We start from the raw sequence: 26,505 nt of genomic DNA, 5'->3' as shown, positions 1-26,505 counted from the left end.
ACCTTTTGTTTTATCTCAGAATGAAATGTGTTTTATAACTTGAAATGTTTTGTAGGATGAAATAGAAAGAAAAGGGAGTATTCTTGTGGATTACAAAGAGCTGATACAAGATAAAGAGTTAATTGAATTGATACCAAGTATATCTACTGATTTAAGGGATATGCCTCAGAAAATACTGGACTGCATGGGTTTGGCAATACATCAGGTAAATATGGACTCCAAATAGATGTTAAGTAGTAGGATGTATGTATGTAATTATGGCTTGTACTTTAAGTTTTAAACCATATTTATATGGAAGACCAATTCTCACTGTCAGAAGGGTTTTTAACCAGAAACAAATGTATAATTACTACAGCTATGAAAGTTTCAATTGGTGTTTTTAAACTCTTTATTACATTTAGAAATAGTGACTTTTAAAAAACTTAGTTTATTCTTAAAGGTTGATAGTTTTGAAGTGTGTGGCTTTCAAAAGATGTGAAGCCCAAGTACATTTTGCAGGATTGGGGCCTTAACTTTTAAAGATTAAACCGTTAAATTTAATGCATCAAGTTTTCTGGGCCAAAAATTTGACCTAATTTACAATTGTTATGAGTAGAAGTAGAAGAAGTAAGTCCTCCAAATGTTAAATATGTAGGTTTTCTGACTTATAAAAATCTGCTGCTTCACTGACCCCCCCCCCCCCAAAAACAACAACAACAACAACAACCCTCTTCCTCTCTGCACCATTGTTGTGTGTCTTACAAAATCATATCTTGATAATACTTTGGGCTTAGTGAGCTATGCCTCATAACAACTCTATTTTTTTTTTTAATTCCCATTTTTTAAAATGGGACACTGAGTCACAGATGTTAAAGTACTTGTTCAAAGTCACATAGGAAAACAGTGAACAGACCCTAGATCTCCTGGCTCTCAGTCCTGTGCTTTAAAAAGTCCTAGCCACCTTATGCTGGTTCTGCAGTAGCAGCAAATATGCTCACAGATATGCTGACATTAATGATATCAGTACATGCACATAGTTTAGAATTGGAGGTTACTCTGTGCAGTAGCCAAGAAAAAAGATACCAAGTATTTTTAGGATATAGAGGTGAAATATAAGTATTTATTAATATTGTAACAGTGAGCCTATAGTCCTTAGCCAAACAAGGCCTTAGGCCTGAAACAGGTTGGCATGATTAGTTGACCGGAAGATAGATAACCTTGTATTAGTAAAGTGTAAGATTACAATAAAAGATGTGTTAAGTGCTGATGTTCTGGAAACTATGCAGCAATAGACTGAAAAATATGGTACAATGTGCCATTTAATACTGCAAGATGCCAGATAGTAACATTTTGCAGGATTCTGTTATAACCTCAAGTTGCTATGATACCCCATTGACATAGATGTTAATGAGAATAAGGGGAGCTAAAGGGATAGCCAATGAGAAACAGAACACCCCTAAATTAGTGGGGTGTGGAAGTATGGATAAGGAAAAGGGGGTTGGAACCTATATGCATATGTATGAACCTTAGCAGGCATAAACATAACTCAGAATAAAAAGGTGTTGCCTCGTCTGTGTGCTGGGAGTAGATGCATTGGGCGATGCCAAGATGACAGCCACAGATGATGATAACGATGAGGAGGAGGAAGATAATGATGGGCACTCTAGGATCACCCAGTGGGAGATGTGAGCAATGCAAATCATAGGGCTAAACACTTTGCACTGTCTATCTGATATCATATTTCAGTGCTGTGGGATTGTTTATCTGCTTAGTGGATTTGTTAATAAAGGGACTTGTGACAAATTGGAATTGTTTCTCCTGCGCTTGTAGGGTCTCTTATTTTAGTGATGCTGATAATATTCCTTATGCTGTAGTCCTCAGGAGACCAAACCTTTTTTGACTACTGCGGTCAAAGAGATTAATCAATATTTATTAATTAATCAATCACCAATCCATTGATAAGGGTACAATGCATTCCTTTTTTTTTTAATTAAAAACAAAGATGTTAATTTAAGCTCCATGTAAAATATGGAAGGAAAATCTATGGTTGTCAAATGGAAAAGTACAAAAGCAGTAAAATAATCCCCTTGGTTGGGCTTAATAGTCAATGAGACCTTCTGCAGAGTTGTGTAGGGGTTTAAAACTGCAGGATAATGTAGCAAAGCTCAACTGAGAATGAACTATCATGCCAAACCCAGGGAGGAGAGCAGCATGTTAAAGGAGAACACTTCAATAAATACTATTAGCCATTCCTTGGAGCTGGTTCTTCCTAGCCTGTGTTTATTTTTTCTTGTCTATCTAGGTATTAACTAAGGACCTGGAAAGGTATGCAGCTGAACTACAGGAACAAGAAGGATTACCAATTGATGAAGAACCTATAATAAATGTGCCACATATTCATGCAAGGTAAAGAATGTTCTGTATTAATTCTCTATTAGGATTTGAAAGATTCATTTGCCCAGAGAGAGTAAGAAACTCTTATGGAAAATTGCCATCAAACGTTGGTCCTTTCTGTGCTGCAAGACTGAAATATGTGTTAAACCGTGGCTGGGGTTTACTGTATTATTACCTTGCATGGTGTCAAGTATCAGGGGGTAGCCGTGTTAGTCTGTATCTACAAAAACAACAAGGAGTCTGGTGGCACCTTAAAGACTAACAGATTTATTTGGGCATAAGCTTTTGTGGGTAAAAACCTCACTGCATCCGAAGAAGTGAGGTTTTTACCCACGAAAGCTTATGCCCAAATAAATCTGTTAGTCTTTAAGGTGCCACCAGACTCCTTGTTGTTTTTGTATTATTACAGGGTCCCCATATATGGTAATTTCTAGAGAGTAAATGAGACCTAAGAGTGTTTGTTAAGAATAATGAAAGGTGTGTGTATACTATGTATTCTCTTATAGTTTGGGAATTCTGAACGTTAGAATTTGACTGGGCAGCCTTCACTTCCTCTTAGGGTAATAGGAGTTAACAGTTGTGTCATGTATTCTGGGGAGAGGTTAGATTTACAATAAAATATTAGATTTGTCTTCTGTTCATAAAACCTTTCATCTGGCTGTATCTCTATTAGTGTTTAGTACATACATGCATATTTGACAATAATATTTTTGTTCTTTAAGGATAACAAGAGTTTTAAAGTTGTGTGGCAACCTTTTTATTTAGGGTGTACAACTATGACCCATTGACTCAACTGAAGAATGTTCGGGCTAATTGTTATGGGAAGTATGTTGCCCTGCGTGGCACTGTCGTGCGTGTCAGCAACATTAAACCTCTATGCACCAAGATGGCCTTTATATGCAGCACATGTGGGTATATTCAGAGTTTTCCTCTGCCTGATGGAAAATATTCCCTTCCCACAAAGGTAATTTAAAATACTTTTATCTTAAAATTTTCCTCCCCTTTGCTATCTCCTGTATTTGGAAACTGTCAACACATGTGGTGTTTAGATTTTAAAAAATAGTTATAGTATTTAAAGAGGGATGAAATGGATTTAATATTTAGCAAAGTTAGAATAAGTTAGTGATCCACAAAAATCACTGTACATCCCAATGTTACTGTAAGTCTTCATCATGTGAGGTAGGCATTTAAAAAAAAAAAATTTCCTTGATTTTGGGTGCCATTTAAAATGGAAAACCAAAAGTATAGAAACTTCCACAAATTTAAAATAATTCCTCTCTTCTCCTCTCCCTGAACCCACCCCCATCCCGTTTTAGAAAGGGCTATTTAGTGTTCTGACTGTATTTAGCAGTTTTATCTAGGACTAGAGCTGGCTGGAAAATGTAAATCCCTTCATGTGAAAAAATTAAAAAAAAAAAAAAAAAAGTTTGCCCCAAATTGGGATGAAAAGTAAAAATTGAAATCTTTTTGCAGAAAGGGATTTTCCAGAAAAATTCCATTTTGGGACTACCAAATGGATTTTTTTCAGTTTGCCGGCTGCCCACCACAGACTTTCTGGCTGGCTAGTTGACCAGGAGGCAGTGAGTTGGGTAGCCCAGGAGCTGGCCAGCTGCAGAGCCTGAGTAGCCCATGGGTTACACTGCAAAAAAAACACCTGCAGCAGCGGTTCTCAGAGCCTGGGTCTACAGACTTGGGCTCATGGAACTTGTGCTGTGGTGCTAAAAATAGCCGGGTAGATGTTCATGCTTGGGCTAGAGCTCAGCCTCTGAAGCCTGGGGAGGCGGGGGTGGGTTTCAGAGCCTGAGCCCCAGCCCGAGCCAGAATGTCTGCATGGCTATTTTTAGCACTGCAATGCCAACCTGAGTCTGCAGACCTGGGCTCTAAGACTTGCTGCTGTGAGGTTTTGTTATTGTTTTTGGTTTTGTTTTGGCTGTGAAGACATACCTCATGGAGTTGGTGAATGTGGTACACTGGAACCCCGCTATAACGCGCCCCGTGATAACGCAAATTCGTTTATAACGCGGGGCGAGTCTGGCCCCGGCGGCTGCAGCAGGCGCGGGGCGTTTGGGATCCATGCCCCAGCGGCTGCAGCAGGAGCAACTCTCCCTGCAGCCCCGGCGCACCCCTGGGGTTCTCACCTCTGTCCCCGGCAGGGCCCGCTCCAGCCCGCGTCCTTCCCTCCCTGCCGACCGATGTAGGGGGCGGCAGCGCGGAGGAGGGGAGTGCCCTGCTGGGAGCGGGCTGCAGAGTGGCGTGGAGCCCTCCCAGCAGTCGGCGCGGCAGGCCGGCGGCGGTCATCTTCGGGGGCCCCACTCCCCTGGCAGGACCTCTGGCCGGAGCGCGGCAAGCCCCACGGCCCCCCTCCCCCAGCCGGCAATCCCAAGTGCCGCCCCAGGAATCGGGCCCCGCCGGCCCTGGCGGCAGGAGGGGCTGAGTGGCCAGCGCCCTAGCTGAAGGAAGCCCTGGCCACCCCCCTTCTCTCTCTCCCCCCGCTCCCTCCCTCCCCCTAGCCAGGGCGCGGAAGCTGAACACAAGTACAGTGGAACCCCGCTATAACGTGACCCCACATTTATTGCGATTGAATTTTTTGGACCCCAATGATCGCGTTATAGCAGGGTTCCACTGTAGTCTGCCAGGCATGCAGTCTGGGAAGCCCCGGTTCCCCAGCAGGCTGTCAAGGAACTAAGGAGTAGCAGGCAGGCAGGTTTCCAGGAAACCATGCACTTGGTTTCTGTCTAAACTTTAGATGGAACCAACATGTTTGCATAGAACATTTTGATTTTGTTGAATCAGCATTTTCCAATAGAAAACTTTTGACCTGCTCTCTCCAGGATTTTGTATTTCAGTTTTGTTATTCTTCCTAGCTTGATCTAAGACCCCACAAGATATATATACAAAATAATAACGAGGTAACTGTCTAGTATTATTATTATGTGACCAAGTGAGAAGTTTTCTCCTCTGAGGGGACCTGAAAATAAAAATAACAGACACACAAGATTGAGGATTAACACTTTTTTCCCCCTAGTGCCTAGGAGTTAAGATCGGTTCTGGCCCGGGTCTGTTCAATATCTTCATCAATGATTTAGATAATGGCATAGAGAGTACGCTTGTAAAGCTTGCGGACGATACCAAGCTGGGAGGGGTTGCAAGTGCTTTGGAGGATAGGATTAAAATTCAAAACGATCTGGACAAACTGGAGAAATGGTCTGAAAATAAATAGGATGAAATTCAATAAGGACAAAAGCTAACATCATTCTGGGATGTATTAGCAGGAGTATTGTAAGCAAGCCACGAGAAGTAATTCTTCCGCTCTACTCTGCGCTGATTAGGCCTCAACTGGAGTATCGTGTCCAGTTCTGAGCGCCACATTTCAGGAAAGATGTGGACAAATTGGAGAAAGTCCAGAGAAGAGCAACAAAAATGATTAAAGGTCTAAAAAACATGACCTATGAGTGAAGATTGAAAAACTTGGGTTTGTTTAGTCTGGAGAAGAGAAGACCGAGAGGGGACATGCTAACAGTTTTCAAGTACATAAAAGGTTGTTACAAGGAGGAGGGAGGTAAATTATTCTCATTAACCTCTGAGGATCGGACAAGAAGCAATGGGTTTAAATTGCAGCAAGGGCGGTTTAGGTTGGACATTAGGAAAAACTTCCTAACTGTCAGAGTGGTTAAGCACTGGAATAAATTGCCTAGGGAGGTGGTAGAATCTCCATCATTGGGGATTTTTAAGAGCAGGTTAGATAAATATCTATCCGGAATGGTCTAGACAGTATTTGGTCTTGCCATGAGGGCAGGGGACTGGACTCGATGATCTCTCGAGGTCCCTTCCAGTCCTAGAATCTATGAATCTATTCTAATGCTAGGTGTTTAAATGACTGTTTGTGTGACCGTTTTCCATTAATTATACCCATGCCAGTTGGTATCCCTAATCTAAGCTTAACTGTAGGTTTTCTTTTTATATGCTGCTAATGAGCTGCACACAGAGTACTGTTGTTTTTCAAAATCAAATTAGGCACCTTAAACTATTGTAATAAAGAGAATAATTTTCTTTGTCAATCCTGACCACGAATTCATACTGTTACAGTGTCCTCTGCCTGAGTGCCATGGACGATCATTCACTGCAGATAGAAGCTCTCCTTTAACAATTACGGTGGACTGGCAGTCTATTAAGTAAGCAACCTTAGAGTGTCTGTTGCTTTCACAAACAAATTTAGTTTAACAGATTTGAAAGGATATCACATTATTAAAGCAAATGTGCATTTTTATTCATATTATCCATTGTGTAAAAAGAAGCATTGATCAAAAGAATATGCTACAAAATAATTGTTTCACCAAAGCACTATTCCATATTATATATTGTCCCTACTCAATATAATAGGTTCATTGAAATTCTTCTTATCTCGACTATGGCTTCATTGTGAACTGTTTCAGGTCATGCTGTGAACATGATCGCATCCATTCTATAAATGTGATCACATCCATTATAAATTACCTTCTGTAATGAATGAGCTGTAAGGAAAACATCACAATGGTTGGCTAGCAGGGCATTGTTACATGACAGCTGTCAACTGAGAGAGCTGAATGAGTTGTATTGAATTTTAGTGTCAAAATCTTGGTTTAAAGTTGTATTGAAAAAAACACAAGCTAATCCGAATAGGAATGAAGTACACATACTTAAATTGTTTCCCTATTTTTTTGCTTTCTACATCTAATAAAGTAAATATACAGTACCTTAAATTGTGAGCTATCTGTGGCAGGGACTGGCTTGCTGTCTTTTATTTGTACAAGAATAGAAAAAATGGGGCCCTTAGGTATTACTGCAATAGAAATAAATAATATAAACGTCAACTGTTCCTTCTAGTCTAAACTAATCAAAACTATTTCTGGAATTGATTTTTTACAATTTTTTTTAGAACGGATGTAAAGTTAAGTAGCATAGTATTTGGAAAAGCTCTTAGGCCCTATTCCAGCACAGCTGAATTTTATGCATTTGTGGGTTGACTTCAATGGGACTACTCACAGGGTGAAATCCTGGCCCCACTGAAGTGAATGGGAGTTCCACCATTGACTTCAGAGGGGCCAGGATTTCACTGTATGTGTGTAAAATTAAGCATATGTGTAAGTCTTCGCAGAACTGGTGTCCTAATTTGTTTGCATTGTGGGTTTGGGGTTTTTTTGGTACAGTACCTCCATTGTTAGACAACTTCTGTGGTAATCTGACAGGTGGATGTTATCAGGGGGACTAAATAACTTGATATCCTGTGCCTTCCTAATATCAGTATAGTGTCTCAGAAGTAATATTTTATACTTGCTGTAACCCTGCCTTCTTTTAAAATGAATAAGAATGTAACCTGTTTATAGTAAACTACAGCAATGTTAAGGGTCTGACTTAGACTGATGAAACAACAAAAAATTGATTATTTTACTATTATAAAAATAGACTGTGAAAATGTCACCTTGTTGCTCAGCAACAGATCTGCTCCCTATGTATAATCAGCCTACCTGTTCACTTTAGTGACTAAAATAAATTCTTCCTTGTTTAGGCTCTCTCTTCTTATCCTTTACCTCTGCTGTGAAGTTGAAGAGAGAGGATCAGACCTGTCAATCACCAGGCAAGGGGCTAGGTCTCTCCTTCAGGAACATAACACAGCTGACAGTACAGACTGTCTCCTAATAGTAGTAGCCAGAGGTGGTTCCCAGATCTCCTGCTTTACCTGAAATACAGAGTATAGGAAATGCTTCAAGGGATTCAAATTTGGTTCCAAAATAATCTTTTTGCTTGTCTCAGCTGGTAATCTTTATGGGCACTTTTTCAGGGCACAGGTCGTTTGCTCCACTTTTTCCAGGAACTGTTCTCTCTCCATTCCAAGCAAGAAAAAGCCTCACATGCAGCTCCTCTGCAGCCTTTGCTCTAGGGACCCACTTTTGTCTGCCTGCTCTGGCTTCCAGCCTCAGCCATACTGCTGGTACTAATAGGTGTGTTTCCTACTAGTACGCAGCACCTGGGATGCACTGCTCATTCACAAGCTAGTGTGCTCCACACTACCTATGAAAGGAGGCTATCTCCTATGCACTTGCTGAGCCTGAAAGCAGACCCTAAGGGTATGTCTATACAGCAAATAAAAACCCACAGCTGGCCTGTGCCATGGGGCTTGGGCTGGGGGGCTGTTTCATTGCTGTTTAGACTTCTGGGCTTGGGTTGGAGCCCGAGCTCTGGGACCTTCCCACCCCTCAGGAAAAGTGCAACTGTGCTGGTGCATCTGCAGAGGTTGATAGCAACTACTGTAAGGCTTAGGGGGTGTTATATGCCCTCATGGTTTACCCAGCCATGCTGTGATAAGGTTTTCCCCTTTACTGCTGCCCCCTTGAAGGAGTAAGGGGTTGGGAGCAAGTCATAATTAAGACTTACGGATTGGGGGATGGGGAGCAATGACCCCTCTGTTCTCCCCCAAAAGCTGAAATCTGGGGGAGCTGGCTCCACCAGGGAGAGGGATAGTTTCATGTCATGGTTCCCTCCCCACTGAAATCAACAGTATTAAGGCTTCTGGGTGGTGGGCAGTGGCAGCTAATGGATTATGGTTTGGGGGTGGGCGCTAAGGCTCTGAGCAGTGTTAGGGCATGTCTGAAAATTGTTTGTGGACTTGAGCTGATGTTCACAGGTAAGAGGAGGACCCTGTTTCAGTCTGACTTCAGGTAGTTTTGTGGTTCTAGTCAAATACTCTTATACAGCCCTAACCAGTTGCCCAGTTCACAGGCACTTTTTTGTCTTTGGAGGAGACTTACAGATTTGTTCAATCCCATTAAAGGAAATCACTGAGGCAGTAAAGATATCACCCCACAATAGCATGTCAGAATCACTTCAAAGGAGACCAACATTTATTCCCCCATTTCCACTGCACTCGTACCATCTCCGGTATTACAGCAGAGTGCCTGCTCAGAAAAGTTCATGATGTTCCATTGCTTCTGTGCAGCAATACCATAACACAGCTAGAGGCACAAAAGGTGGAATGTCAGTATAGAGAAATGGGACTCTTGAATTTACCTGTCTTGGAGGTTTCGGTCAGAGTCCATATTTTCCAAGCTGACATTCTGTATCCAAATTTTACAGATCCGAGTATTAAAAACTTTAAAACAAGTTATTGTGAGCAGCACAATCTTAATGTTGAGCTCCCTCCCCCCCCTTTTCCCCCCAATTCCACTCTTTTTTTCATTTACAAACCCTTAGAAAATTAAGTTGTACCATAGCACTGACAGATTCTTAACAGTAGCACCAGGGGGTGCTATTAATATTTCATGTAAAGAAGGGCTCAGAAGAGAAACCTTTGGTACTTACAAGTGTTACATACACATCCTAGAGTTTATTTAGCAGGACTAAAATACAACATAGGCAAAAAGACAATTAAAAGAAAACTGTCTAATTTGTTTTGAAATATCACTGTATGTTTTTAGTTTTATTTAGATGGAGGTGAATTTAATTTTGAAGGTTATAAAATTAATATCTTCCATGATAGATAAAGACTGGGGGGAAAGAATATTTAAAGGATGGATATATATTTATAAATAAATGTAAATGTATTTAAAAGGGAAAGAAAATTCACTTAAGCAAGTGTAACACTCATATCTATGTTGGAAAGTATAGAAGAGTTACAGTAGCCTACAGTGCAAATTATCATTTATTATTTGTATTTTGGTAGCACCTAGAGGCTGCAATCAGGAAAAACATCAGGGCTTGTCCACACAAAGCTGTGATGGTAGGAAAACCAACATGGCTGTTTTGTAACCCAAGATTATACTTGTGACTACTATTGTAAAACTGCCAAAATTCATAAAATTGTAACTATGATTTCTCTCTCTGATAATCACCTCCAAAATTCTCCCTTTAGGAGGATGATTTCTTTGCTTTGTCATGGCTCTAATATGGATTTTTTTGAACGCTTGACCCAATTGCAGTAAACCCTTTTTTAAGTTAGAGGATGAAAATAAGACACAATATTAGCATTATCAGCATTTCCCTGCTCACCTCATGCAGATTACTGAAAACTGACAACATTTTTACAGTTTGAATTTACATGTATTGGACCTCACTGAGTTGTAGAATTGACAGTTTTAATCTAGAGTTCATAATGTTAAGGTTCTTTGGAAATACGTTTTGAAGTGTTTGCAGAAGAAAAATTGAAGTGCTTATTAAGTCTCTGGTCCTGGAAACACTTAAAACTTTTGGAATTTCCTGACTTTCTTTTAACAGCACTATTTCCAGTGTTCTCAATCTGTATTCTCCCTTCTCATCAAATAAAAAATGATTGATTTGAAGCATAAATGTGAGGACTTTATATAAGAACTTAAATAGAAACACTGCAGACTGGTCATTGGTATGCTGTGTGTATTTTAGGGTTCAGGAACTCATGTCAGATGATCAGCGAGAAGCAGGTCGAATTCCTCGCACCATAGAATGTGAGCTGATTCAGGATCTTGTAGACAGTTGTGTCCCAGGAGATATGGTCACAATCACAGGAATTGTTAAGGTGTCAAACACCGAAGAAGGTACAATACATCTGGTTTGAATTTTTTCTTATCACCTTCTGTATCTTGCACAATGCTAAACAAAAGCTTACTCTTCGTTCTCTAGTTGTTGATTTTTCTCTCAAAGCCTAAAGTCACTTATTCATTGCATTTTTTAGAAATAAGTAAAAGGTATAGGGGAAAGCTATTGAACAGTTAAGGCTCTGTAGTGAAAAAGAGAGAGGACAAAATACGCCAACTGGGAGGAGAGCCATGTACACCTTAGCATCCCCTGACCTTAACTGAGTCTGGTGCAGTCGGCAGTGGGTATGTCTTGTAGCAGCACTCATGCTCTGTTAAGGACGAGGAATTGTCTCAACTATCAGTACAGGCTTCTCATGTTCTAGAAAGTCAGTTGGATAGAAAGATCTTCTGTACAGTAGTAAAGGAAACAAGGTGTTGAGATGGATTCCGTTTTCCAGATTTGTTTCTAGAATAGTCTCATTGAGGTTAGCCATTTGACACTTTTTATCTTTCATTTAAAGGAGGTGGTTATCATGGTTATTATTATTATTATTATTTATTATTTTTTTAAAGAAGAAATATTAAGGGAACTGTTATGGTTGCACATTCTTTCATTGTTTGCTTCTCTCTGCTTGAAGAAATCTTACAAATGCTCTTAATGGAGAATGTTACAAAGAATTGTCATAATCAGTTTGTGAACCATGTTGCTTTATGATAGATCAGTAATTTTCTGTTAAGAATACAGATAGCGTTTAATTTTTAACAACATTTTTCTATCTTTTCTGCTACAAGTCTTGTCTTTTTATTTTAAAAAATTGTTTTAAGAATAAAATAGTGTATGTGTGCAGCGTATTTGTTTAATTTTATAGTAGATCTGGCTAAAGACACTTAAAATGTAGTCAGTTCAGAGAGGCACAATGCTCTCTGCTTCTCCAAGGTTAAAATTTTGAATAGAATAAAATTGATCTTGCATTTCATTCAGGCCCTGATCCAGCAAAGCACTTGTGTATGTGCTGAACTTTAAGTAAATTAAACAACATTCTTTTCCCTTTTATAAAGCTCTGAATCTCAATGTGTCACCAGAAGCTTTTCCTGTTTTTTTTATCAGGCTTTGAGGAAGCAGTTGTTCAAAATAGTTTCCACTAAATTGTTCAAGGGCTATATCTTCCAGTATTCAGGAACTGTGATAATGGGTTAGACATTTTAATTTGCTATGTTATCATTATAAATATGTCCCAAGTTTTAATTAGCACATGGATTTTAATATTTCTGAATTATTTTAATCACTACCCGTGCATAACCCCAATACTTAGATGAAAACATGGCTTCCTATTTTTGACAGTCTTTGTAATCTAACAGGAGCATCTAGAAACAAGAATGACAAATGTATGTTCCTGTTGTACATTGAGGCAAACTCTGTCAGCAACAGTAAAGGACAAAAAGTCATGAATTCTGAAGATGGGACTAATCACCGAGTATGCATGGAGTTTTCACTTAAAGATCTTTATGCTGTTCAAGAGATTCAAGCTGAGGAAAATCTGTTCAAGCTAATTGTCAAGTATGTTGTCTCTTACACCTTTAGTAATTTAGATATAAAAGCACCACAGCTTTTCCCTTCTTGTACTTTCAAGTGTGTGGTTCATTATTTGCTATCTTACATCTTGATCCCTCCGAAGCAGTCAATCTGGGACAAGTAACCTAAACGAAGTACACCCTTGTGTACTTGTGCCTATGTCCCTCTTGTAGTCCAAGGGTGGGAGGTGGAGTCAATCAAATACATTTGTAGTTTTAACTAGTTGAACTTTCATTTGCCCCAGGATATAAATATTGTACTTCAAAAGAACACTGTTCTTAAAATAAGTACATACACATGTTCACTCCTGTGCTATCTCGTGCCTTCTCTTCCCCTATTTTTCAACTGCTACACTCTTTAGTTGTCCGAGACCATTGCCTCGGCAGCTTCCACATCTTGCATTGTTTTGTTCTATGCTCTGCCTATGGCCTCTGCAGCGCTGGGGGAGGGGATATGAGAGCCAAGCTGAGGGCATGAAACAGACAATGCAGGACCATGCGGTACCATTGGAGGATTCCAGGATGCTGCAGCTAAGCCTGTGGAATACAAGACCTCCTTCAAACTCCAGCACGGTTGAGCAATAGACTTATGATGATTAAAAGTAGTTCTGCTCCAGATATGAGGGGGTGCAGCAACCACGATGTAACAGGCAACAGAGGGTCCTGTGGCACCTTTAAGACTAACAGAAGTATTGGGAGCATAAGCTTTCGTGGGTAAGAACCTCAGTGAGGTTCTTACCCACGAAAGCTTATGCTCCCAATACTTCTGTTAGTCTTAAAGGTGCCACAGGACCCTCTGTTGCTTTTTACAGATTCAGACTAACACGGCTACCCCTCTGATACTTGACACGGTGTAACAGGTTCTCGTGTGTGTGTGTACACAGATTTAAGTGGAGTACTGCTCTCTTTATGATGACAAGCATGCTTCACTATCCAAAAATTTCAAGAACTTTGACAGAGCATTAAAAAAAAACAACAACCCTGGTTTTGTTGGGAATTAGGAAAGAGAGTGAATTTCTAGGGAACTTGTTGCAGTAGAGAAACTAATTTTGTAATTGAGATGGGACAAATGATCATAGCTCAGTGGTTTGAGCATTGTCCTGCTAATAAACTCAGGGTTCTGAGCTCAATCCTTGGTGGGGCCATTTAGGGAACTGGGGTAAAAATCTGTCTGGGGATTGGTCCTGCCTTGAGCAGGGGGTTGGACTAGATGACCTCGTGAGGTCCTTTCCAACCCTGATATTCTGTGATTTAATGGTAATAAGAGATTTTGTATTAATCACATACTAATGTAAAATGTCTTGGGTTTTTCAGCTCACTTTGTCCTACTATCTATGGCCATGAGGTAAGTAATTTTAGAACTCTGCTTTCATTCTAAATTCAAACTTCATTACAAATTTGCCTCAGTAAACTTCCAAGACCTTTTAAAGGTTGGCAAGGTGGAAAAAATGATATATTTTTTTTTAAAGTTTATTTTTGGATAAACAGTTTTTATTTTTCCTGTGTCAAAATACCCATAGAAACCCCCAAATGAGAAATAGGTAATGCACTGGGCAATGGTGGGAGTTCAGTCCCTTGTAAGTTCTTTTCTGCAGGACACAATGTTTTCTTTCTGTGTGTCTGAATTTACTATGAAGCAATTGTTAGTAATGGTAGCTGTTGTCTAATGCTGACTAGCATTTGTATGTACCATTATAGATTGTAAAGGCAGGTTTGGCACTGGCATTGTTTGGAGGATGCCAAAAGTATGTGGATGACAAAAACAGAATTCCAGTGCGAGGAGACCCACATCTTCTGGTGGTTGGAGATCCTGGATTGGGAAAGAGTCAAATGTTGCAAGTATGGGTTCATTTACTACTATTAAACTTAGCTAATGGAGACAGAATACATTTTTTCCTTTAACTCTAAACCAGTGGTTCTCAAACTTTTTTTTTTTCGCGGACCACTTGAAAATTTCTGAGGGTCTCAGCGGACCACTTAATGATCTTTCCAAATGTTTGTACCGTTAGCTAACTATTGTAAAGTGCTTTGAATAAAAGCGCTATATAAAAAAAATTAATAATAATTTAACTTTTTTTGTTCTACAAATAAAAGCACACAACTCATATTTTATCATCAGTAGTTTTACCTTTCTAATGCGATGGAAGTGCCCTCTCTCCCCCGCTGCGGCAGCCCCCAAGCTGGGGCTGGGAAGGAGGCGGGGGTCTCTTTCCCCCGCCGCGGCAGCCCCCAAGCTGGGGCTGGGAAGGAGGCGGGGGTCTCTTTCCCCCGCCGCGGCAGCCCCCAAGCTGGGGCTGGGGAAAGTCGCCTCTTTCTCTGGCCGCCGCAGCCCTGCATATCCCAAATTCCCCCCAACCCCTCTTCTCGCCCCACTGCCCCCTCCCACCTACACCCTATTCACCCCAAGGCCACCACCTCACCTTACATGTGCATCTTCTCCAAGGTCCAGGCACCTAATTAGTGGAGCCACGCCTGCACGGCTCCACTAATTAGGTGGGTGGCCCTTCATTCTCTTGTACACAGCCACCCAGGCGCGCACCCTAGAGGGAACTATCTGTGGACCACCTGAATGGAGCTCGCGGACCACAGTCTGAGAACCTCTGCTTTAAACCTTTATGTTTAGTCTTTCACTTACACACAACCATTCATTCAATGAGAGACTATCTCTTTGTATATAATTTATGAAGTCTCCCTTTTAAAGTATATAATTTACTAAGCCCCACACTTTTGTCCCTAGTTGTTGTGAATTCTGACTAAAATAAATGCTCACATTTTTTTCCGTTTGTCATATTCTCATTTAGACATTCACTGTTGTTAAACATCAGTAGTTCTCCAAATAATTGCACAACCCTTCTGTTCTGTGATAAATATAAAATACATCTCTTGGAAGGGTTCTCATTTTATTTTCATTTGTCACAATGACATCGAGAAGTGCATAAGTGGTCAGTTGAGTACAGCAGCCAGTATAACTCATGCAAATCGAATATCTTTCACTTCTATGCTTTTATATAATGAATGAGGGCAAGGATGGACCTGTGGTTGAGACACAGAACTTAGAGTTGGGAAGCCTGGATTTTATTCTTGGTTCTGCCTTTGATGTCCTGTGTGACCTTGGGAAAATCACTTGGAGATTTTCAAAGACACAAACGGCAGTTAGGCACCTAGCTCTCAGTGACCTCCAACGTTAATTGAAAATCTCCCTCTCTGTGGGTGTCTCTGTCTCAGTTTCCACATCTGTAAATGGGGATTATAATACTTAGTTTGCAACAATTATTTTATTGAGTTTGAGAACACCCATGGTAAAAAGGGCTTTGAGATATTTGGACAGAAGGTCCCAGAGAATGACGAAGTATTATTATTGTTGGAGTTACTTTTTTGAGGAATGGTCATATTCAGAATGCCCAACCTATTATGATAGCAAGGTCATGGGCTATATCTGAGACCTCCTGGTAAATCTACTGACAGTATTTTTGAGTGACACGTAGGTCCTAATGACATATTGCTTCAGTGATCATCTAAGAGGAGTTAGTCTGATTATTGGTACATTCATTTAGAATTCTCATATTTCTAAGGTGCTTGTGCAGATATTTTAAAACGTGCATTATCGAGATCATTTCATGTTTTTCATAACATATCACTGGCAAGAAATTGCATTAAGATGGAAAAACAGTAATTGTAAGTACTATTGCCAGGAAAAAGTCATTATTTTCTGTGGGACTGATAATATGCACTTAATTTAAAATACTTTCTAAAGCGTATGACCTCGGTTACTATCTGGCATAAATCTTTCATGAGAGAGAAGAACCATGATAGAAAAGCAGAATGAAAGGAAAACGGTGTGTTGACCGAGAAATCCAAAAAACAGGTAGATAATCTGTGAATCTTTAAAATTAGAACATGTGATTGATAGAGGTAGAATTCAAAGAAGGAACTAAAGGAGAGGCAAGTATAATGGAATACACATCTTTGCTCCACTCTCCCTCTCCTGGTGTCCTTCTCCCTAAAAGCATCTTCTATTGAAAGCAGTATCTTGTCACATGTACCTTAGTCTATGAACAGTATTTGCAAATCACATTCTGATCGGTATGATTCTTATGTGCTCCTTTTCAGACCAAGTACAGCTGAGTGCTCTCTACAGTTTTCTTTAAATATTTCACTTGCTGCACAAAGCTTTATGTTTAAAACGTAGGGCTGTCAATTAATCGCAGTTAACTCATGCGATTAACTCAAAAAAATTAATCGCACTGTTAAGCAATAGAATACCAATTGAAATTTATTAAATATTTTCATGTTTTTCTACATTTTCAAATATATTGATTTCTATTACAACACAGAATACAAAGTGTACCGTGCTCACTTTATATTATTTTTATTATAGATATCTGCACTGTAAAAATGATAAAATAGTCTTTTTCAATTCACCTCATCCAAGTACTGTCGTGCAATCTCTTTATTATGAAAGTGCAATTTACAAATGTAGATTTTGTTGTTGTTGTTACAGAACTGCACTCAAAAACAAAACAATTTAAAACTTTAGAGCCTACAAGTCCCCTCAGTCCTACTTCTTGTTCAGCCAATCTCTCAGAAAAACAAGTGATGCTGCTGCCTGCTTCTTACTTATAGTGTCACCTGGAAGTGAGAACAGGCATTCGCATGGCACTTTTGTAGCCAGCATTGCGAGATATTTACGTGCCAGATATGCTAAACATTCATATGCCCCTTCATGCTTCGGCCACCATTCTAGACGATGTGCTTCCATGCTGATGATGCTTGTTAAAAAATAATGCGTTAATTAAATTTGTGACTGAAGTCCTTGGGGGAGAACTGTATGTCTTTGGCTCTGTTTACCCGCATTCTGCCATATATTTCATGGTATAGCAGTCTCGCATGATGACCCAGCACGTTTGTTTTAAGAACACTTTCATAGCAGATTTTTCAAAACGCAAAGAAGATACCGATGTGAGATTTCTAAAAATAACTACAGCATTTGACCCAGGGTTTAAGAATCAGAAGTGCCTTCTATAATTCGAGAGGGACGAGGTATGGAGCATGCTTTCAGAAGTCTTTAAAGAGCAACACTCAGATGCGGAAACTACAGAACCCGAACCACCAAAAAAGAAAATCATTTTCATCATCCGAGTCAGATGCGGGTGGCATCTGACTCGGATGATGAAAATGAACATGCATTGGTCCACTCTGCTTTGGATTGTTATCAAGCAGAACCCATCATCCGCATGGACTCATTTCCTATGGAATGGTGGTTGAAGATGAAGGGACATATGAATCTTAAGTGCATCTGGCACGTAAATATCTTGAGACGCCAGCTACAACAGTGCCATGCAAACACCTGTTCTCACTTTAAGGTGACATTGTAAACCAGAAGTGGGCAGCATTATCTCCTGCAAGTTGTAACGAAGTTTGTTTGTCTGAGCAATTGGCTGAAGTAGGACTGAGTGAACTTGTAGGCTCTAAAGTTTTACATTGTTTTATTTTTCAATGCAGTTATTTTTTGTACATAATTCTACATTTGTAAGTTCAACTTTCATGATAGAGATTGCACTACAGTACTTGTATGAGGTGAATTGAAAATACTATTTCTTTTGTATTTTACAGTGCAAATATTTGTAATGAAAAATAAATATAAAGTGAGCACTATACACTTTGTATTCTGTGTTGTAATAGAAATCAATATATTTGAAAATGTAGAAAATATTTAAATAAATGGTATTCCATTATTGTTTTAACAACGCGATTAAACGCACGATTAATTTTTTTAATCGCTTGACAGCCCTATTAAAAAGTTTTTGAATCAGTTCAATTTCTAATATTGGCAAAGCTGTGATGATGGTTTAGCATACCTAAGCCAAGTTTGTATAAATGGCTTATAAAGAAATATTTAAACTACTTGTTCTTCTATTTGCACACAATGAAAGATTTGTTTTCTCTTTCTTTACTAAATACTTTGATGCTATTCACAAAAGGTTGGCCTGCAGCCATTCAGAGATATGACAAGATCACACTGCAAGGTTTGTCCAGATCAGAATTTTCATGGGGAAACTCTAGTAGGAGCTGGTGCTGGTGGTTCAATAGTCAATACTTTTCTCTTAGCGTCAGTGCTGAACAAATGTTGTTTTGGCATAACCTTCAGGAGCATCTTGCAAATTTGTGCTTCTTTTTAATAAAACAGGTGCTGGTCACTTGCCACTAAAGATTCTTTGGAAAAGAGCAGTGGTGCTAACTGGAGTGCACTAGCCAAATTTAACTGGAGCCATTGCATTCTGTCTGCCTTCCCGCATAAAAATGAAACTTGGAGAAATTTTATGCTGTATCTTTTTCACTTTTCTCATAAACTTCTGTAGAGACCTAATGCTTCAAGGTTTAAGACAGTACCTTAACTATTAGAGACCATGAGGAGACCTCGTTTGGGGGGACAGATAATCCCACATCCCACTCTTACTTCTGGGAGCACTACTTACACCTTCCTCCAAAGCATCTGGTGCTGGCCACTATCAGAGACTGGGTACTAGGCCAGACGGACCTCCAGTCTGGCAATTGCTATGTGATGTGGCTGCATTTCAGTGATGGAGAATGCTGTATTTGGGTGGGGTTTTTTTTAATATCTGCTTAAGTCTGAACTGCTTTGTTTTTGAAAAATAATATCAATATAAGATTCTGTCTAATATAGGTGATCTAATTAACCCTTACAGCGCCTTAATCTAGTACATCCAAATCCATGTCATGTAGCATAGTCTCAGGGTTTACAATAATATAGCAGATAGTACTTTGACCCCAAGCATGCAAACCAAAAATGATTCCCGCCTTCTGCAGTTTTGGATGTATATCTCTGGGGGTACTCCGTTAATAACCATTATGCTATTGACTCATGTTAAATTGAAAATAGTAAAAAAGGTCAAACACGTTAATGTGTTCCCATTTGTGGTATTTTTCTAGTATGAGGAAGTTACAATTCCACATCATCTGGTTCTGTAACTTTTTAAACCTTTGTGATTGTTTCCCACAGGCAGTGTGCAATATTGCCCCTCGCGGTGTGTATGTTTGTGGCAATACCACCACCACCTCTGGCTTGACTGTGACTCTGTCTAGAGATAGTACCTCTGGGGATTTTGCTTTGGAAGCTGGTGCTCTGGTACTTGGAGATCAAGGTAACACGCTAAACTGCAACTAAATTGAATGGACAAATGTTTTTAGCTAAACATTTTGTTCAGATTTTCCCTCAAACTGGGGGATAGCACTGGGATATTGAGTCTAGGATTAACATATGTATGATGCTACTACTAACTACAGATCTGTGGCTAACTTTCTTTTTTAAACAAGATCTTATGCTTAAAAATAAAGTTAAGAAATTTGTGCAAATGTTCAAAGTGTGATTCCTCATTCTCTGCTGGTCTCCTCCAGCTTGGCTTCTTCTTGGTGGGTTCTTGAAAGCCCTGATAGACTCCACTGGTCTTTGTGGTCCCCGTTGGTGAGACTTGGGTGACGCACTCAGTTGAGATTGGGGGCCTAAAGTCAGGCTTCTAAGATTTGCAGAAAGTCCTTATTTAGGTGCTTAAGTGGCCAGATTTTCAAAATTTAATTGGGAACTACTGGGTGCTTAGCACTTTTGAAAGAGAGGCTCCTTAGTTCGGCACTGTTTTTTTTAAGAAGCTTGGTTCCAACTTTTTTTAATGAAAGCTTAGATTCTGGAGTGCAAGTTGGCAGTCATCAGAAAATAGTGCACTGCCCAGACAGCTGTTGTGAGCCAGACCAATTTGATCCCTGCCTCTAATACTTGCCCCTCCAGACTTACAAATCCACCAGTAGAGTCCCAGGGGCAGCATGGAAAGGAAGCAAGCCATGCTGACAGGGCTGAGGGGAACATTGCAATGAGTGGACTTTGGATCAGGCTCAAGGTGCATACTGGATCAATATTTGGCCAATGACCTGTGTGTTTCCTGATACCTTTTATTCTGTGTTAATTATGTTTCCAGGTATTTGTGGAATAGATGAATTTGATAAGATGGGAAGCCAACACCAAGCTTTGCTGGAAGCCATGGAACAGCAAAGTATCAGCCTTGCTAAGGCTGGCATTGTTTGCAGCTTGCCAGCTAGGACATCTATCATTGCTGCAGCAAATCCAGTTGGGGGACATTATAACAAAGCCAAAACGGTCTCTGAGAATTTAAAGTAAGCACTTTTTGAAATGTTAATTATGTAGTTTGCAAGAGGAAGTGCTGTTTTTTTTTTTTTTTGGTCCGTTTGTGAATAATGGTACTTTAGTTTCCTGGAGGATGAAAGTAGGTTTTATTATAATATTGCTTTGATTTCAGCTCTCAACACTGATTTATTTCTTGAGTTGTACTTGTGAAGCAGGGTAATAGATAAAGTTGCTATAGAGTTCCATTGTGTCTGTTTTTATAAGCAATGTATTATTTTTGTCTAGAATGGGGAGTGCCTTATTGTCCAGGTTTGACTTGGTATTTATCCTGCTGGACACTCCGAATGAAGATCATGACCATTTGCTTTCTGAGCATGTGATGGCAATGCGAGCTGGAAAACCAGCAGTACACAGCAGCGCTGTAGTGACTCGCATCAACACACAGGATTCAAACACCTCCATTCTTGAAGCAGTCTCAGATAAACCATTATCAGAAAAATTAAAGGTAGAATTTTCTCCTCCGATTTTGTTTTGCACCTCCCCACCCTGCATCTCCCATTGGAACCAGTGCAGGCTGCCTGCTGGTGTTGGATCTCAGCAGTTTCCCCTTCCACTTTCCATGTGGGGAACCAACTCCAGCCTTAAAGAGCCATGGGATATCTATAGAAAGTCCCTATGCTCCACAGGTCCTGCCAATTGCCTGCAGTAGCAGTTCTTGTAGGGTGGATGATGGTAAACTGGGGCAAGCCTAGTCCCACAGAACCACCTTTACACCATCCCACCCTGGTGAGGCTCAGACTTTGCTCAATTTTTTAACTTTGCTGTCAGGGGTGGTGGTTCCTTCCTTCATCTACCAATGCTACTTCGTGGATTTCCTCACCTTCCTTACCCCTTCCTCCTCCGGTTTCTCCTTCCTGTTTCCACTCCTCCTGTTTCCACTCTCTACTCCCTGTCTTGTTCCTACATTCTCCTCCCCCATTTCAACCCTGGTTTCTCTCCTAAATGAAAACAAGTGTTAGTGATTAACTTCCAAATAACCATATAATTTTGTTTACCCTATCCTCACTTGTCCCACCTGCCTCCTTGTTTGGTTCTTCCCTGGTGTGCCTCTGTCTTTAGCCCTGATCCTGCAATGAACTCTGGGTGGGTGGGTACCTGTTAATGTCTGTGGGGCTCTGTGATCGGATTCCCAGGGGAGCCAGCTGAGGTCACTCAATTAGGGTGAACTGCAAAGAATGGGGCAGACAATCCCCAAAGCTGGTGGATATTCCAATACTTAGATTTACCAAGCCAGCACAAAACAGATTCTTTATTATCTCACTGGTTACTCAGAAGTCAACAACACAGTTCCCTTGAAGTAACCCAGCCTCAGGCCTCCACCTAGATACCCAAGTCAGATATGATGAGGATTAATGAAAATCTTATTCATCATATAAAAAAGTTCTACCAATCCCAAAGAATACGACACATTACCTCCCAGGTTAATGAATATTCCAGATCTTAGCCAAATACACGCTTGCAGCCAATTCTTATTAACTAAACTAAAATTTATTAAAAAAGAAAAGAGAGAGTATGATTAAAAGATCAATATACATACAGATATGAGTTCAATTCTTGAGGTTCAGATTCATAGTAGAGATGGTGAGCTTTGAAGTTGCAAAGAGTTCTTTTAGAATTTAGTCCATAGGTTATAGTCCATTGTCCAATATCTTATTCAGGGTGTTCCAGTTTAGGACTGGGATCTCAATCTTTATGGTTTAGGCTTCCCCTGCATGAAACCTCAAGCAGATCTGAAATAAAAAGAATTGGGACCCAAAGGTCTTGTATACAATTCCAGGCCTTCTTTGACAGGTTGGAGTCCTTAGTTGAACAATAGGCACTCATGTGGACTTTGAAGTGGACCCATTTCCTAGTTGGACAGGCCTCCCGCAGCTCCAAGGCTGCTGCTGACTGAGAAAGCGCTGAGGCCCGGAGATCAGCCAAAAGAGAGAGTAGTCGCAGCGGTGGAGCCACAGCAGAAAGAGCAAACTTGTTTACCTGAGGAGCTGGCTGGCATGGGCCAGCTGCGGGGTTTACTTTACTGTCTAGACACCCTCCAAGAACCTTGGGGGGGTCGTAATGTGCTTAGCACAAGCCTGCAGAGTGACGGTGGAGCCAGCGTAGGCACAGGCCCCGGCACACCCCTTGCCGTGCCCGTCTGGCTTCTCCTGGCCCTGCTCACTTCCTGATATGCATCCGAAGAAGTGGGCTGTAGCCCACGAAAGCGTATGCTCTAATAAATTTGTTAGTCTCTAAGGTGCCACAAGTACTCCTGTTCTTTTTGCGGATACAGACTAACACGGCTGCTACTCTGAAACCATTTCCTAAGCATAGCTGGTAATTATCCACACAGATTAACACAAGGCACCATTTTCCCACCATTCGCAGATGATTTGCTATACACTTCAAAGAGAGATGAATACAGCGATATTCTATGTTTAGAGTTCATTTAAATGTTAAGATGTTCTTTTGATCTCTGAATTAACAGAATACAGCATAGACAGGGACTGTTTGATTATATTGTTGACCACTCCCAATATATATGTAAATACACAAAAACACAAACATTATCTTCCCGTATGTTTTTAAGGGTTGAATTTGAGTCATTTATTCTGCAGGATGCTTAACCCTTTCTGGTCATGCATCACAGGCTCCATATGGGCGCAGAAGTCCATTGTGTGGGATTAATTGCAGGATCAGAACTCTTTAAGGACCGTGTCTTATTATATGTTTATACAACAAGAAAAATAGAGCTCGTTCTCTTGTGGGGTTTTTTTTTTTTTTTTTTTTGGCCATAAAATTATATCTGCCAGATTCTAATCTTAAACCACACTGATGATTTGATTCAGTATAGTCACCTTTTCAGTATCATTCTCATTCATTGTGAAGAGTCTTTTTGAAAGAGGACTCTTGATATTGCCAAGTTGCATTTGGCACTTTCATTTTTCTTCACTGCAGACTAGAGGTTTGTACTGTCTGGAAGAGACCAAACTAATGTCATTTATAATGCACACCCAGTTGAGAACTGAGAGTTGAGTTCATAGAAGAAAGACCAGTGTATAAAAGCTACTGAATACTGTAATCCTGTTGTAATTTAGAGTCCATGAACATGAAAGATGTGTTTGTAATTGGCTTAGGTCATGCCTGGAGAAAATTTTGATGCTATTCCACACCAGCTATTGAGGAAGTATGTTGGATATGCTCGGCAGTATGTTCACCCAAAGTTATCTCCAGAAGCTGCTCAGGTCCTCCAAGAATTCTATCTTGAGCTCCGGAAACAGAACCAAGGGGTGGACAGCACACCTATCACCACAAGGCAACTGGAGTCACTGATTCGGCTTACAGAGGTACACTTCCAGCTGTAATCCTTTTTGCGTCTGGCACCCGAAGTATTATTTTAACATAGCTATTAACACTCCTAGGAGTTGCCAGCAGTTGACTTATGGCTCCCAGCCTGCTTCTATTCCCTCTGTTTTCTGCTGATCAGAATTGCTGTAGATCCCTGTAACCACTCCTTCACAGCACAAGGAGTGCCTAGTCCTTGCACTGATTCTTCCAGCTTCTCTTTTGAAATATAAATATATGGAGATATACCTATCTCATAGAGCTGGAAGGGACCCTGAAAGGTCATCGAGTCCAGCCCCCTGCCTTCACTAGCAGGACCAAGTACTGATTTTGCCCCAGATCCCTAAGTGGCCCCCTCAAGGATTGAACTCACAACCCTGGGTTTAGCAGGCCAATGCTCAAACCACTGAACTATCCCTCCCCCCAATATCTGGATTCCAGGGTGCATTAGAGAAAACCAGAGGCAAGAGGCTCAATGTGAGGTTATAATATGAAACATTGGGAGCCTTTGTTTTAGGCCTATGCTGTCAGGCAAGCCCAATGGAGGCAATAAGGTACACCCAGACAAAGAACTTAATTTTTTTCACCCTTTATGCCATTCTGAAAGGGCTAAGTGGAAGACAGACATTTCAGCTTATTTGTTCCTAAAATCCACTCATCTGTGTCTCATTGCTTAATACGGTCTTTCAATATGCCACAGCTCCAGCAGGGTGAGTAAATTAAAGCAGCTTTTCCATCCCAAACTGTGTCTAAGCCCATTGTAAAAGTAAAGGCAAATTGGGATGCTAGATGGGAATCCTGGTTCTTGCTTATGGACCAAAATAACATTAAGCCAAATAACTGTCAAACTCATAAGAGTCTTGATGACTCTTTAAATGGCTGGTCGCAAGAGGGGCATAAAACCCGAAGAGCCGTATAAGGAGCTGTGGAGGGCTTCCCCAGCCTTTCCATCACAGAAAAATCTACCAGGCTGGGAACTTGCCCATCCTTCCCTAGACCCTATTCCCCTTTTCTCCCCCGCTGCTGTATCTGCCAATAGGGAGAGGAGCAGGATTCAAGGATACCCACCTGGCTTTTCAGAAGAACTTTTTTTTTTAACAGTATAGAGAGGGACCCGTGTCTGCTCCTCCCAGGCCTTATCGCTATTGCCACGTATTTTAATGCTGTGTTCTAATAGCATTAGTCGTGTGCCGTGAATGCAGTGTTAAAAAGCAAATCAGCAATTTCCAGACCACAACCCACTAACATAGTTTTGAAGGTAGGAGTACTGCTACTTATTGATAGGGCTTTATCCTGCAATTATTAGTCAGAAATTCCATTGAAGAATGTGGCTATGTTTGTGAGTCCTGCAGGATCAGGTCCCAAGTATGTCCTTAGAGCTTGACACAACCATTGTGACTGAATGATGGAGACTAAGCCTTTTTTATGTGGTGGCTACCACATAAGTTCAGCTTAATTGTTAAATATGGTTTTTGTTTAAGGCACGATCAAGGCTGGAATTAAGGGAAAAATCAACCAAAGAAGATGCTAAGGATGTAATTGAAATAATGAAATACAGGTGATGTACAGTGTTAAAATCAGAACAAATAGTGGTATTCATTTAAAAAAAATACTATTTTTCATACAACTAAGAGAATGCTTAGATGGTATGGTTCAGACCATTGATATTTATATACAAACTCTATTGCCAAACTGTCTAACTTTGGGTTTGGCTGAATAGGGTAGCAATGTAGTAATGTACAACCCTGCCTTTTATGTTAATTTTATCATGTGGATCATGATCACTATGATTATAGACAACTCAAAGAATACGATCACACTGTAGTGTAGGGAAGATTCAGTCCTTTTTGCCTTTTAGAAAAGATACACCTCTAAATGTCTTTCCATTTACTCAGAGGCTGAATTCTTGCTGTGAACTGATTAAGGCCAAAGGTGGTTCAAACAGACCCCTAGTGAAGGCCTCCAAACTGCTAGCTTTATCCTTAGTGGGAGGAGTTGCACAATTTGTGAGCCCCTTTGGAGACATGAGACTTCAATGACTCATTCTTATATTTCAGATAGATAGCAAGACCCTGCCCAACCAATTCATTCATTTCTACCTTTACCTTCTGTTGATTCTCATTTGGTTGTGTTTTTTTAGCATGCTGGGAACTTACTCTGATGAGTTTGGGAAACTGGACTTTGAGCGCTCACAGCATGGTTCTGGGATGAGCAATAGGTCACAGGCAAAGAGATTTGTTTCTGCACTCAACAATATTGCAGAAAGAACCTACAACAATCTCTTTGCATTTCAACAGCTTCGGCAGATTGCAAAAGAGCTACAAATAAAAGTAAGTGGGGGAAATCCAGATTCTCTTGAAAAACAGTTTAGGAGTCATTAAAATTATCAGCTGAAAAATTAAATGAAGAAATTAAAATCAGAAACAGCAGACAAGTGCCATATCTCTCCATTAAACAGGGATGAGCAAAACATATTGCTGCTGTTCTGAGCTCTGT

General features: G+C 40.3%; 1 protein-coding gene across 1 annotated transcript in view; it reads left to right on the top strand.

Moving 5' to 3' along the window:
* The window catches only part of MCM8 (minichromosome maintenance 8 homologous recombination repair factor), a 30,354-nt gene that overhangs the window by 2,185 nt on the left and 1,664 nt on the right, over positions 1-26,505 (top strand). The window contains exons 4-17 of the mRNA XM_065401496.1: positions 56-205; positions 2,282-2,385; positions 3,139-3,337; positions 6,460-6,545; positions 10,765-10,916; positions 12,261-12,456; positions 13,785-13,815; positions 14,169-14,309; positions 19,492-19,633; positions 20,459-20,654; positions 20,911-21,130; positions 23,802-24,011; positions 25,491-25,567; positions 26,150-26,339. Coding sequence (XP_065257568.1) covers positions 56-205; positions 2,282-2,385; positions 3,139-3,337; positions 6,460-6,545; positions 10,765-10,916; positions 12,261-12,456; positions 13,785-13,815; positions 14,169-14,309; positions 19,492-19,633; positions 20,459-20,654; positions 20,911-21,130; positions 23,802-24,011; positions 25,491-25,567; positions 26,150-26,339 — 2,094 coding nt within the window. The remainder of the gene's footprint in view (positions 1-55; positions 206-2,281; positions 2,386-3,138; positions 3,338-6,459; positions 6,546-10,764; positions 10,917-12,260; positions 12,457-13,784; positions 13,816-14,168; positions 14,310-19,491; positions 19,634-20,458; positions 20,655-20,910; positions 21,131-23,801; positions 24,012-25,490; positions 25,568-26,149; positions 26,340-26,505) is intronic.

Source organism: Emys orbicularis, chromosome 3 (assembly GCF_028017835.1).
Source record: "Emys orbicularis isolate rEmyOrb1 chromosome 3, rEmyOrb1.hap1, whole genome shotgun sequence".
Lineage (NCBI taxonomy): Eukaryota > Metazoa > Chordata > Testudines > Emydidae > Emys > Emys orbicularis.
This window is presented reverse-complemented; position numbering and strand designations above follow the sequence as displayed.